Source organism: Lonchura striata, chromosome 13, assembly GCF_050655825.1.
Source record: "Lonchura striata isolate lonStrDom1 chromosome 13, ASM5065582v1, whole genome shotgun sequence".
Taxonomy (NCBI): domain Eukaryota; kingdom Metazoa; phylum Chordata; class Aves; order Passeriformes; family Estrildidae; genus Lonchura; species Lonchura striata.
In genome coordinates this window covers 13,666,619-13,680,232 of record NC_140715.1, presented here as the reverse complement: position 1 = coordinate 13,680,232, position 13,614 = coordinate 13,666,619, and the positions used below count along the sequence as shown (strand labels likewise).

The following is a 13,614-nucleotide window of genomic DNA, read 5'->3' as shown; positions in this document are numbered from 1 at the left end:
TGTATTTTTAGCATGTCCTTCCTTAGACAGATGAAAAATCCAAGAATTCTAGGAAAATCCCAACACATGTAGGGGAATGAGAGGTCAGGAGGGCAGGAGTTGTACTTGAACAGACTGAGTTGCTCAGGGCTGAGCTCTCTTTCTTTCTCCCAGACTAGAAAAATCCTTTCTTCTCTGTGAGAAAAAATTCTTTTGAATGAACCCTCCCCTCCTTTTTTCTTTGTGGTTGTTACAAAGACAGTAACTGTTCTCACAACCAGTCCCACAGTCATGGGTTTGGGTACGTAATGGCTAAAAAAGGTTTTGCAGGGAAAGGAAGCACAAGTACAACCTGCATTAGAAAATATTTCCATATTTGTGCAATAGGATTGGAAGAACGAGGCATCTCCATGCTTCACGGCTAAAGGGTGAGTTGCTCATCTGCAAAAAGTTCTCCCTTCCACTGACAGAAAGCTCTTGAGTGGTTGTATGCTCCTGAAATACATTTCCAGGGGATATTACTGAATGTAATGGTGCTGAACTCAGCACTGCTGGCTTCTCCTTGCCCTGCTGGTCTGGGCAAGTAATAGGTGGTGTAAGCCCTATGGATGATGCTTAAAAACCCCTCCAAGGAATTGTGTTGATCATTTTTCTTCCCAAGATTTTTTTTAATCCCTGTTGTTATTGCAGTCCAGCTCAGAGTATATCCCTACAGTGGAAATTAGGGGGCAGAAAGGATTATTGGCTGCAGGAAAAGGTGGCAGAAGCAACCGTGGGCACAGGGAAATGCCTGCAGTGCTGACTCAGTGGGAGGTGTTAGGACTTCGGTCTGTGCCCTCTGACCACATTCACACAGCATACCCTGGAGTGCAGAGCCAGGGAGTGGGAGAGGGGTGCAGCATTTCAGTAGCTCCTGCTCAGCAAATCCACCCTGAGGTGCACCTGGGACTGCAGGACTTGTCTTTGCCTAGAAGGGAACTTGTCTGGGTCAGCCTCGGTGGGTGAGATATTGCAATACGCTGCCATGCATGGGTGCAGATGCTGCCCACCCATGGCAAGTCTGGCACCTGGGGGCATTTGGTGCTGGGACTGGGGTACTTGTGCCTGTTCCTTGTAAGCACTGAGGGAGAATGGAAAATAAATGAGTTCTGATGGTGAAAAATGGGGACAAAAAAAAGGTTGTGCTCTTCAGGAGTTTAAAAACAGCTTGAAAAATGATGCTATGGAGGAGGGAGGAGGAGGAGGGAGACATCTGTGCTTGTTTATTCATTAATATTTCTATTGGTCTTTATTATATTTAGATCATGCTAGATGATGACAGAAAACTATGCAAGAAATGTTTTGTGTTTAGTGATGATCTGAAGAGCAGGAATGCTCTGTGCAGCTCCTCCTGGCCCAGATTCCATGCACACATTTGACACTGTTGATACAGCTCACAGTGCACTGTCATCTGATGGAGGTGTAAACTCAGTTTTCTGCTCAGTTGTTTTCTTTATTTTATTTCACTAGCAGGCTGTTATCAGACAGGAGCAAAGGGAAATCAAACATAATTAAGCACTGCAAGACCTCTGCCCTTCTTGAGATGACACAGGGGAGTTCTAAATTTCATTGACAACTAAATAGACACAATGTTCCTCGTATTTCTAAACAGTCACTGCACTGAAAAAGGTTCAATTCTGAAATAAAGGAATTAATCTTAGAGCTGGTGTTTGAAAAACAATGGGGTGTGTATTTGATATTTGGAAAAACACCAAGCTGGGACATTGTTATAGCCATTTTGGGTGTCTTTATAGCTTAGAGAGGCAGAAAACCAGAACCAGCATAGTGCTTCTTAGAAAGCCTATCAAAGGCATCAGGTGTACAATGTCATTTCTGTAAACTGCTTTAATATAACTTTCTATAACAGTTGTGTTCAACGATAATTTTGTCTTAACCTGCTTTCCTTTTTCCCTGGTCTGATGGGAGAATTAATTGAATGAAGAGAGAGGAAGGAAACAAAGCTGGTGGTCTCAGCAGCTTCTGCCTGTGCTAGCTGTGGTGCTGTTAGATGAGAGCTAGATAAATGAGTCTCTTCTGACATGTGAAAATGTAATTTTCTTTGTGCTGTGTCCTGATGAATTCTGCAGGTTTTTCCCCCACAAAGAACTCACTCTGGTGTTTATAAGAGTTCATTGGACTGAGGATTGATCAGAAGCCTTAAATGCACAGGCAGCATTCTGCAGAACCCATCCCCAGATAAAATATCAGTGTGCAGAACAGATCTAGAAACCTTTTATACTTTATCACATCCTCTCTTACCCTCTCAGAGTGTTTTTCACGCAGGGTCTCAGTGTTGTGGCCATAAGTCATTCTCTGTGCCCAGCACATGCTATCCAGAGTCTGTGTAGGATTATGTACACAGGGATATGTACCTTGGAATGCTGCCCATGCCCTGGTGTGACACAACAGCCCAAGCAGAGCTTTGGTTTCTCCAGCAACATCAGCAAAGGGGATGTGCCCTGGCCTAAAGCAGAAGCCCTGGAGGGAGTGGATCAGTGGACTGTTGACTGTTAGTGGGCTATTGTCCATCCATTCAGCTCCCAGTTCCCTTATCTCTCACATTTGTCTCTCTACTGGCTTTTCCTACTTCCTCTTAACTCTGTTCCTGGAAAAGGGTGGGGTGGGAAGAGAAGTGTTCCATGAAAACTATCTCCACTAATTTCCATTTCCACAGTGCATATGCTAACAGCAGTCCTGGGTGTTGTCAATACCAGACTAAATCTTTGCTTTGTTCAGTTAGAACAAACGTGGGCTTCCAGATACCATCCCAAACTGCCACATCAGCAAGGACTGAACCTGGCCAGAGGATCAAGAAATAAGATTTTCTAGGTTCTGGAAAAGTCAGTATGTTGGATCAGATTCATTGGCTGGCTGCTGTGACAGTCCTGGGAGTCCTGGAGCAAGGTAGGGACCATTGGATGAGTGAATTAAAGTACTGGCTGGACTCAGTCTATTATAACTCCACTGATTTTCTTTTGCTTTTATTTTTAATGTCTCCTGTTGCACTGGCACTTCACTGCTTTTCAGATCATGAACTGATATCTTGTTTGTGTTCTGGAAAGCATTCAACCAAATGAGTGCATGAGAAGCCCTTTCTCTGAACTGACCTACCCCCTCCATTCAGAATTTTTTTGGTAGGTCTTCCCCTCTGCAAACATGTAGAATTTCCCTCTTTGGGCTTGCAGCAGCTCCTGAAGTGCATGTAGATGTGAGCATACAATTATTTCTTCTGTGTGAAAAGGTGGAAGTATGGGCTGTGGTGGGTCACATGGAACATCTCCCAGCCATGGGTCCACATTGCATGACAATTTAATTCAGTGTCTGGTTGGCTTATCTGTGGCATCAGTTCCATCCCTACACAGATATCAGAATTTAGAAGAGGCAAAAATGAAAATAATGACAAAGCCTTGAAATTGTCAGTAATAAAGTACATCTAAACTGTGTAACAATTTTACCATCTGCTGATTATACAAGAAAGCAGATTAACACTGGTAGTACATGATTGTATATTCCTTGCTTTACTGTAGCTCTGGGTCATTCCTTTTCCTTATCTAAAAGGTACCTGGGATTTTGTTCTAACTTTCTGTGCTGTGTGGGGTTGTGGGTTTAAGAGGAGATTGCAAAAGTTTTTCCCCAGCCTCAGGCCAGCTCCTGACTCCACCCTGTCCAGCCATAGGACTGACTGCTGCTACTTTTCTCTCTTTTGCTGCAGCCTACTTCATACTGCAGGTGATCTATGCTAGGAGGTTGTTTGGCATTTCACCTCCAAAGACCTCAGGCCCTCCTGAATTTGAAAGGATCTTTCGAGCACAGTAAGAAACTCCTCTTACTTGATGTTTGTCAGATCTCATGTAACCATGCTGCTTTTCCTCTGCTTTGCTATTCCTTTCCTGGAACTGTAATCAAGCAATTAACTCCCTTGAGGTTAATCAATGGGTTGAAGAGTCAACATCAGGATTGGGTTGGCTTTTGAGTCCTAAACCTGCCATTAACTGCTGATACAAACTACACGGGAATCTCTGCTGTACAGTGAAGGGCTCTTAAAGACATAACCTTTGATGACTGAGACTTAGACTAGTTTTATCCAAGTGGTACCAAACTTCAGGTAACTTCAGCCCTGCTCTGAATCTCACTCACTGGGAAGGACAAGTTCCCAGAGAGAGCTCAGCTGGTGCTGGGATGAGGATAACCCAGCATGTCTGTTGTGACTTCTGCACTAGGGCTGCAGTGGGGAGGGAGGAGCTTTGGTGTAGCTGCCCGCTAGGAAATAAATTAACTGAGTAGCTTGAGCTGGATCCCCTCAGCCATCTCCTTCTTTGCTCCTTCACTAGCCTAGACAGCTTCATCCATCATCTTTTGGTGCCTTTGGGAGGAGAGGGCATGGCATACAAACAATCCCAACAGTTATGTGCTCCCTCCAGTTCCTGCACAAAGCCAGGCTGCTCTGGCCTTGTGTACTTGAGGGACAGACCTTCCCTACAGCTTGGGGCTTTGGGGCATTGACAGCAGGGTTTGAGCTGCAGCACTTGGGAAGCAATGGTGGAAGTGGTTCATTTCTGTGCAGTCTGGCCTGCCTTACTTAATTTCTTGTAACCTGGAGGCCCTGTTCTTTACATTGTTTAATTTCTCTGAATAAATCTGGGACAGGAACTGGAGCCTGGAGCCTTTTTATGACAACATTAGTTCTAAAAAGCAAAAGCCTTGAGTGTCTGGAAACTGCTAGGGGAGGTAAAAGAAGAAGTGCTTCCTTCCTTTCCCTAATTTATGACTTTTCTCTTTCCTGCCAGGGTGAACTCCTCTGAGTATTTTCCCATCTTCCTGGCACTTCTGTGGCAGGCCGGACTCTTCTTTCATCAAGGTGAGAATATCCTATTACCTGTTTTGTCATTGGATCTGTTCCCCTGCCTGCTGCCTCAGTCCTCAGGTCCTGCTTGACCTTCTGAACAACAAATTAAACAGTAATTCTGTCTCTGGTGGGAGGGTAGAGCCAGATGACACAGAGTGTTTATTCCTTAACTTTGGGCTACCTCCTTGGTTCCAAGTAGCTCTGAAAAGCCTTTGGAGATGGTCACTGTGATCTCTCCTAAACACAGGTCTGGCTGCAGCCTTGGGTCTCCTCTATCTCTACGCCCGCTACTGCTACTTTATGGGATACAAGGCATCATCCTCAGAAAGGTAAACACACTCACACTCACTCTTGCATGCTCTTACACACAGCTACACACTCTTGCACAGTCTTATACACATACTCTTGCAGAGTCTTACATGTTCTCTCACACACACAGACACACACAGTTACAGTTACACACACAGTTACACACTCATGGTTACACACACTCACAGTTACATGCACACACAAACTCACAGTTACACACACACACAGAGTTACACACATAGTTACACACTTACACACACACACAACCCCTGGGAAGTTGTTTTTGGAAACATAATGTACTTTGGGAAAGATCAGGACTCTTGAGTGCTCTGGGGCTCCTGCATGACTCAGCCTTGTCTCCGAGCCATAATTTGAACATGGGTACAGAGCTGGGGCAGCAGCACAGATACTGGGCAAGGCTGGAGCTGCCCCAAGCCCTTTTGGATGTGTGTGTTTGCTCCCTTGAGGTGGAAGCAGGGCATGGGACTACACGCAGGGGGCAGGGGACAGCCAGGGACTGCCTTTCAACCCAATTCTGCAGGGAGGAAGGGGCTGTTCCCAGGCAGGAAGCTCGGTGTCAGCAGCTGCCTCTCTCCCACCAGAGTCGCCCCGATATACTTCAGCGCTGGAGTTCTCTGGATTCTCATTGCAGTGTCAGCCCTGGGCATCCTGCATTTCTTCCTCTCTCACTATGTGGGGCTGAACATCTTACAGCGTCTCACAGCATGACCCACTCCCCTGTGCTTCATCACTGTCCTCATCTCCGAGTCCTGCTCCCTCCTGCCCACATTAAAAGACTGGCTGCAACTCAGTAGCCCTCAATGAGAAATCCACCCTCACCCGAGCTTCTAACACCTCCTTCCTCACTACCAGCGCTGGCAGGAGCTGCTGAGAAGTTTAGGAGGTACTTTTCCCTGCACTTTGTGTGCCAAGTGCTCCACATCTGGCGGCTCCACCATGACTGATGCGGAAACAACAACCCCAAACAAGGACATATAAAAGCAAACTCTTCTCAGTCTGAGTTTCCCAGTGAGTTGCCAAAGGGAAGTGCCAAGTGTTTCCCATTATGCAACAGCTCTGCCCTCAGCCCAGGCACAGATTCATGCCAGCTTTCCAAGCCCACACCTAAGGAAGGCATTTGTTTGGAACTAGATGTGGGCTGAGACATAACAAAAGAGGTGAGGGATAAACTGAAGTAGCCACCAACAAGCTGTGCAAAAGTCTTTTGGTGCCCTCATGCTGGTCATCAGCCACTGCTGTAAATCTGAGTGTGCAAACTCATCACCACTGCTGCATGTGCCACTTCAAACTCAGCCCAGTGACAACAGGCTTAAATAAAAGGTCGCTAAACTTGCTGTGCTGGGTGTCTCTTTGTGAGTCTGCAGCTAGCAGAGAACAGAAACTTGAGTGTGTGTGTGTGCAAGGTGGCTGCCTTTGTTTCCCTGACGTGCAATCCAACAAAGCCTGCAACCCTGTGTTCCATGGGAGGAGAGCTCTGAGGAGGGAAAAGCTGATTTTTGGAGATGTTGAGCTCAACATCTCCAAAGATTTGGTACTGATTGGGTACTGAACCACTCAGCACTGAAAAATGTTTTTCCCAGGGCTCAGGTCCCTCCTGCATCAGGAGGGGCTGAATTTTCATGAGTCCAGTATGCACAATACGGATGCTTTTGCCCACTGGTGCCCTCATGTTAGTGCCACAGGAAATGCCAGCAGTGCTCCATGTGTCATCATGGGGAAATTCACACCAAATCCAGAGAGTGAAAATAATTGCGTGAGCATGATGCCAGTCCAACCACATTGTAAAGCCCACTGCTGTCCCCTCCTTTTCCCAGCAGTAGGCATATCTGGACTGTAAGGACAACAGGCAGGGACTTTTTGGAGGAAATTATTAATTTTTCACATTGTTTCTTTTCCTTCCATGCATTTTAAATTGGTTTCCCCAGCAAAGTCCCCAGTCGATTTCCCTTTCAGGCTCTCCTGCCTTGGAGTCGTGCTGCTGCATTGAAACTGGCAAATGCTGCAGGGTAAGGCTTAAAGCCAAACAAAAATAACTGTATGACACTTGTCTCTGCAAAGCTTTCAGTGTAGAAGGACCTCGTCTTCATCAAAATCCTCAGGTGTCACAGCAAGATAAACAATAACTTTTTCTCCTGGCATCTTTAGTGACATATTTCAGAAAAGTCTGAGCATAGTTTAACCCTGGCTGTGCCTTAGCAAGGTCAGGGAGGAACAGATTTCACAGTGAGATTTCACTTATCCTTTGCATTAAGAGGTCCTACCATCCAATGAAGTTGTTCCCCAGTCCTCACCTTTTTACCAGTCACCTCCCAGAGAGTTAATGCAGAAGGACCAGCCCCAGCCGCTGGTGCAGGTCCTGACTCCGCATCAAAACTCTGCTTTCTGGGGTTAGTCCAAGTGGGTGCCCATTGGTTCTGTAGACACAATCTCTGTCTTTTATCCTACAACCAGTTTTCCAAACTCGCTGTATCAACCTGGAGCCACTGCCCACCTCAGCTCCACTTGTGTCCGCTCTGTGTGTGACAGGGCCGCAGGATGACTCAGAGGAGGGAAATTAATGATTCAGCAGTGAGATTGTAGCCGGCTTCTCCCCTTGGATGCACAGAAGACCATTAAAAATCCTGGCACGGCGCAGTCAGGCTCTGGCCTTGGTGGCTGCCATCACCAGTTCTGCCACAGAAAATCTGATGGGCACATCATCAGCCCTTCAAACGACTGTCAGAGGGGCCATTTCAGGTGCTCTGAGCAGGAGGGAAGCTGCTCCTGTCCAGCAGGGCTGCTGTCATTGCTCTGCTGCTTCATCAGTCAAAGAAAACCACTTTACACCGATCGATGGTTCAAACAGTTGGTGATTTTGGGATTTACTCAATTCATGATGCTGCTGCCCAGCACGTTGTGCTGGTGCTGTATGGCACCAGTTTGCCTGCCTGAACCTGCTGCAGAAGTGCTGAGGGCCCGCCGGGCTGGCACAGGGTGTGCTGGGGGGCTGCACCTGCCACGCCGGGTCACCGTCCCTCGGGTGTGAAGGCCACCCCGTGAGCATCACTCTAAAGGTGACCCGGCCGCCAGCGGCATTGCTGCGCTCCCGTGGGCTCTGGTCCAGCGCTGAGAGGGAGCGTCCCACCGCTGCCCCTCCACGGGGCCAGGCCTCGCTCCCGTCGGGATTCCCCGGTTCCTCCCGGGATTGCTGTCCCCGCTCCTCCCGGATTTGTGCCCGCCCCGGCCCCCGCCGCTTCTCCCCGGCGGCGGGAGAGGGCGCCGGTGGCCCGCGGCTGGCGGCGGGGCCGGGGCCGGCGGGGCCGGGGGCGGCGGGCCGGGGGCGGCGGGGCCGGCGGAGTCCGAGGGCAGCCAGCACCGAGGCCCCGGCCCCGCCGCCTGTGCCCCGGCCCCGCCGGCTCCACCCCGGCAGTGCCCGGGGCAGCGCTCACCGGGCAGCCGGCACAGCCACGGCCCCTGCACTCATCCACAATCTGCCTGCTTCGAGTTTGATCCGTGCTGGGCCAGGCTCTGGCTTTAAGGTGTTGGCTAGGGAAGTCCCGGAGCCTCGCGGAATCTCCTGGGGACGCTCACGATAGACAAAACGCAAAGCGCTCTGCGGACTCCACAGCTCCTTCCTGCTTCCTCCCCTTACGGCTGCCAGTTCATTGCCAGCAGAGGGGAGAAAAAGCGTTTGGCGTGCGGTATTTGGAAGTAAATCCACTCTGATAATGCCACAGGCTCCCAGGATAAGCAGGCAGCCAGATGGAGGCCAGCAGAGAGCAAAGGAAACCCGCAGAACCAGCGAGAACTTTTTTATCACAAGAGGTACAGAGGCTGAACTTGTAAACAAGCCTCTGTCCCCGCGGGGCGGGTCCCACGCGAGTGACGGTGGAAGTGCAGAGCTGTGTCCCCGGACAGAGCAGCTGCCACCTGCCGCGGGCACCGCCGGAACGCTGGTGCTGCCACCGCCGCCTGGATCCCAGCCAGGCTCCTGGAAGGATTTTGGAGTAAGGTGCAGAAGTTTGTAGTTTATTATCTTGAAAACTTCAAGGACACCCATGTGTACTTCCCTATCCGCGATGTGCTGGCCCGTGCCGGATACGGTCTGGTGCGGGCAGCGGCGGCTTTACAAGTGGCCACCAGAGTGAAATATTGTGCTCTGGCATGGACAAGAACAGCACCCCCAAGCCCACGGAAGAGCACCCCAGTCCAGCCGCAGCACGGCTTGGTGGGACGGATGGAGGACACCCTTGGATTTCCCCGGGAAGCAAGGCTGCTAAGGGAAGCAAGGCTGCTAACTTTCTTTGGGAGGGAAACTCCCGTGGGGCCGGGAAAGGAGGATGCAGCTGGTGGCCCCGGATTTGTGGCACTGGCATGTCAAGCAGGTTTCCATAGCACCAGCATCCATAGCACGGGGCCGAGGGGAGGGAGAGAAGTAGGTCAGACAGGGCTAACAATACCCAGACGTGTCTATCTGTGGCTCAGCCTGACCCAGGAAAGGGGTGAAACGGAGAAGAATGGGAGAGAGAAAGAAAAAAAAAAAGAAGAAAATAAAGTATCCAAAGTATCCACAATCTGAGCAATGCATTTCTTGCTTTCAGAAAAATAAGGACCTTTTAAAGCCACCTTTGTGTATCAGCGCTGAGCAACCGAGACTAGCACCCACCTCCTGCCCATCTGACAACGGGCTACAAGGGAATTCAAATGCTAATTTGGAGCCAGACTTCTCAATGGGCCTTTATTTCTGCAGCAGCACCAGGATCAGCGCTCTGAGGAGCCAGCCGGCAGGAGCTGTGAGGATGCAGTCTCCAGAGCAGGACTGTGGGACACTTCCCTTTCCCCTCACCGTTCCTCACTGTCACTTTGTTACCCCTTGTCTTAGTTTTACTTATTTACATGCGAATAACTTCAAGGGCAAGGAAAGAGGCGAGCACATGGAATTGTGTGAGTGAAATGCCCCTGCTAGTGACCCATTTTATGTGCTGAGTCTGCAGAGGCCTGGCTGTCGTTGTCACAGCATTTTGGGGGTTGCCTGCTTTGCAGTACGGTTTTGAGCTATGTCCATCAATGGCAAAAGTAGGAAGAACATTATGGGCAGTGAGATCCAGAGCCCTCTTGATCTGTTTGCTTGGATCACAGATCTGGACACACAGATCTGCTGGGTGTGTAACAGAGCAAGGTCAGGGGAAGGAGTGCTTTGCTCAGGGGGAATTGGAGAGTGTGGGTGCACAACTCTCAGTGGAGAGGCTGACATGGATTGGGGTGAAGTGTGCCTGTGGCTGACCTGTGTCATACCTGTGGTTGGAGAACACTGTGCTTGGCTTAACCATCACCCCCGCACCACCATGGAGTAGATGCAGCAGTGGATGCAGGCACAGGGTGTTTCAGACAGGCCAGTGAGAGCAGGCCCCTCACCTGCAGGCAAGTTCTTCCCTTACATTAACCACAGGCCACAACCCAGTGCAGTAAAAATGTTCCTGCACTTGATAGTGTGGTAAAGTCTAATCAAAACCAAAGCTATCTGCAACTTTGTATGTCAGCAGGTTAGGAGGCCAGAAAACCCACACTCTAAAGCTAAAATTTGCCTCATTCCCATCAGTTTTCTACCGCCGAGCAATTACTACTTGTAAGAGAGCTCCCAAGAATTTACCTTTCCCCAGGTAAGGGCAGAGTCACAGTATATATATGATGGACAGGGCTTAAGATGGTCCTTTGTGAATGCCCTCCCTCCAAAGGAAAACTGACCACCTGCTGTGGAACCTTAGGGAAGAGCATGCCCAGCTCCAGCCCCCAGCGATGCTGTGCCAGACTCTGTGTTCAGGGACTAAAAGTTATGTGGGAAGAGCCAAAGATTCAGCACTCAGGAGGACTCACAGAGCACTTCTGGAGTGAGAGAATGAAAGAAGACCTGTGCCTGAGCACATGCATCAGCTGTGTTGCTTTGATGTGATACTGGTTGACAGGAGAAAGCTGTGTGATCCCAAATTACTAAGGCATCATTGCCTGGAAGGGGTGGAAGTCAGAGATCATCATTCCAGTGAGGCCAAAGCCAGTGAGCTGTTGTGGTCTCTGCTTCTGAGCCTGCAGTGGGCAAGTGGCTAAAATAGGCTCCACTTCATGAATGTGCTTGGCCAGGATAACAAGAGCTCAGGACTGCTCTCTGCCCTGATACAGTACCACAGCACACTTTCCCAACATTGGACTGAGTCACCCCTCTGTCCAGTATCTGCAGCTTTACAGTTTGTTCTCCATTTGGGAGGGCATGAAGAAATGCAGACACAGCTCCTTGGAGGTATGTGAATGGCCACTTTCCACCTCTCTCCTGGCAGCACACGGCTGAAGTGCCAAGGTGCTGCGAATGTTCTGCCTGAGTGAAGAAACCTTCCCCGGGAGCAGCCTGATGAGCTCAGCACGGCGCTGCTCAGCCAGATGGCTCCTGGACCAGAGCTGACTCACGCCCACAGAGCTCAGGCAGCAGAACTGGCAGATACCTGCAGCATGTTGTGGGAGACACCTCACCCCAGCTGGCTCTGCACTCACAGTGGGGCAGCTCCAGTGGTAAAAATCAGGTGTTCTGCCCACTGCTATAATTATAATGCTGCAAAACTGAAATGGTGACAGGCCTGGGTTCCAATGACAAACAGAGAAGAGCCAGGCTCGTGAACTTTTCCGAGCCCTGAAGGGGTGCAGCCATAGAGAGAGCAGAACTCTACCCTCTCACAGTGGCAAAGGATGGTGAGCATGAGGTGTGGATAAGCTGATGGCACAAAGGGAAGGGTGATAGCTTCTAACAGTGCAGCAGAGGCTTCAGAGAGAACAAGGGACTTGGGTATCTGCTTTCCACTAAAATTGTGTTTATAAACCTCCCCAACTGTTTTCCAGCTTCGCTTCTTAGTGAATTACAGCTTAGGAAAGTTGGAAAACATGAGCTATATCCAATCCATGCTGCAGTGCAGAGCACCATTTTCAGAGAAATGAATAAAGGTAAAAAACAAAGGTGAAAAGGAAGAAAGGTGAAGTGAAGCCAAAAATCCTCTTAAATTGTCCAAATCAGACATGGGAGGGAGACTGCACTGGCAAAGCTGTGAACAGGCAGCATTAGTGGGTGATGAATGTGGTCATGTTATCTAATATGGCAGAATACTCATCATGCATTTTTAATTGTTTTGCTTCTATTTATCACAGTGTCACAGCTAGAGGCTGTTTCAAAAGGCATGGGGAATAACAGAAAGGTTATGATTGGATGGTAGGGCTTCTGACTGGAGGTCACACACACAGAGAAACATACAAAGCATCAATAGTATAAGACTTCCATGTATTCCGTTTTCAGAGCCCACATGAAAAACAAGTCTGAGGCACATGTAACACACTTAGGTGAGACATGAAAAATGAACTCTGTGATGGCAGCAGCAGAAGAAATGGGTAACAGCCAAGGAGGAAAGGGAAGGCATATACAGTAACGATGGACTGAGTTCTGTCACCTCTTCAGAGCAGGTATTTAAGTTCTGATCAGTTCTCCCATAATGGCAAATGCTGATCCATGAAAGAATTGTTGGCAACTGTTTTTTGCATTGCAATAATATCTCCAAAACCTACTCAGAAATGAGCATCTGCTTCACTCCCAGACACACAAAGTGTCTCCATATGCTTGGATGACTGTGGAACCCTCAAACCAGAGTTGCAGATTTTTTCCATTATTTTCCTACCCTGGAAAGAAGTATAAGCAAGATAACAAAGAGAGACTGGTATAAACCAGAAAATTCTTGAGCAGGTAGCAGGTTTCAAGAGCTTTACTTCGGTCCAGCTTAACACTCCACATGTGTACTCAGCTTTATGCGTCTCTCTGCAGGCTGGACTGGGGCTCCTTTCCATGAACCTGTTGCACAGAGGCTGTGACTATCCAGCAGATTTTTACTCTGGAGGCCACCTTGATGTCTCAGGTTCTAGCTTTTATATTTTTCAGATTCTGTACTGCTTTAGTGTGTGGGTCTGAGCTTCATATTAGGGGATGGTGAGCTCTCTTCACGGACAGGTAGACAAAACAATTCCTTCTCTAGCTGGAGACCAAGGACAAATGATCCAAATTTCAGGCCCAGGAGCATAAACATGCATAAGCATGGACTGAAGAGAGATAACCAAGCAGGATGGGACTTCATAACCTAAAGCTATAACTGGACAATTAACTCCAATATGCAAATGGAGCAGAACTTGTAAAAGTGAGAGACCTCTTGACCAATCATCTATTTTGTGACCATTTTGGCTCATCTTGGGTGTAGCCCTGGCTGGGCTCTTGTACTGCCCAAGGTGTATCCACTGAGGCCTTCTAACAAACACCTACTTTATTCTTTAACTCTCTCTAGTTTCTGTTCTAGGTTAGCCTTCACAAGGCACCAACCTCTGAGAAAAAGGGCTGCTCTGTTAGCAGTGATTCCATTTGAATT

At 48.8% G+C, this 13,614-nt stretch overlaps 1 protein-coding gene across 3 annotated transcripts; it reads left to right on the top strand.

Moving 5' to 3' along the window:
- The first annotated feature begins 232 nt into the window (after positions 1-232).
- On the top strand, positions 233-6,528 carry LOC110482719 (leukotriene C4 synthase). 3 transcript variants are annotated; one of them, XM_085591376.1, is made up of 6 exons: positions 233-407; positions 2,755-2,922; positions 3,731-3,830; positions 4,806-4,876; positions 5,112-5,193; positions 5,715-6,528. In XM_085591376.1, the coding sequence occupies exons 2-6, from the start codon at positions 2,865-2,867 to the stop codon at positions 5,986-5,988; spliced, it is 585 nt and encodes a 194-aa protein (XP_085447502.1). In that variant the 5' UTR covers positions 233-407; positions 2,755-2,864; the 3' UTR covers positions 5,989-6,528. The 3 variants fall into 3 exon arrangements, with proteins under 3 accessions (XP_085447502.1, XP_021407852.2, XP_085447503.1); XM_021552177.3 differs by having other exon boundaries at positions 245-407; positions 5,776-6,528; XM_085591377.1 differs by lacking the exon at positions 233-407 and adding an exon at positions 471-976.
- The last annotated feature ends 7,086 nt before the right edge of the window (positions 6,529-13,614 follow it).

Excerpts from the sequence above, each read along its gene's own strand:
- LOC110482719 (XM_085591376.1), top strand. The coding sequence starts at position 2,865 with ATGTTGGATCAGATTCATTGGCTGGCTGCTGTGACAGTCCTGGGAGTC. Across the intron at positions 2,923-3,730 it reads CCTGGGAGTCCTGGAGCAAG|CCTACTTCATACTGCAGGTG; the intron begins GTAGGGACCATT and ends CTTTTGCTGCAG. Across the intron at positions 3,831-4,805 it reads GAAAGGATCTTTCGAGCACA|GGTGAACTCCTCTGAGTATT; the intron begins GTAAGAAACTCC and ends CTTTCCTGCCAG.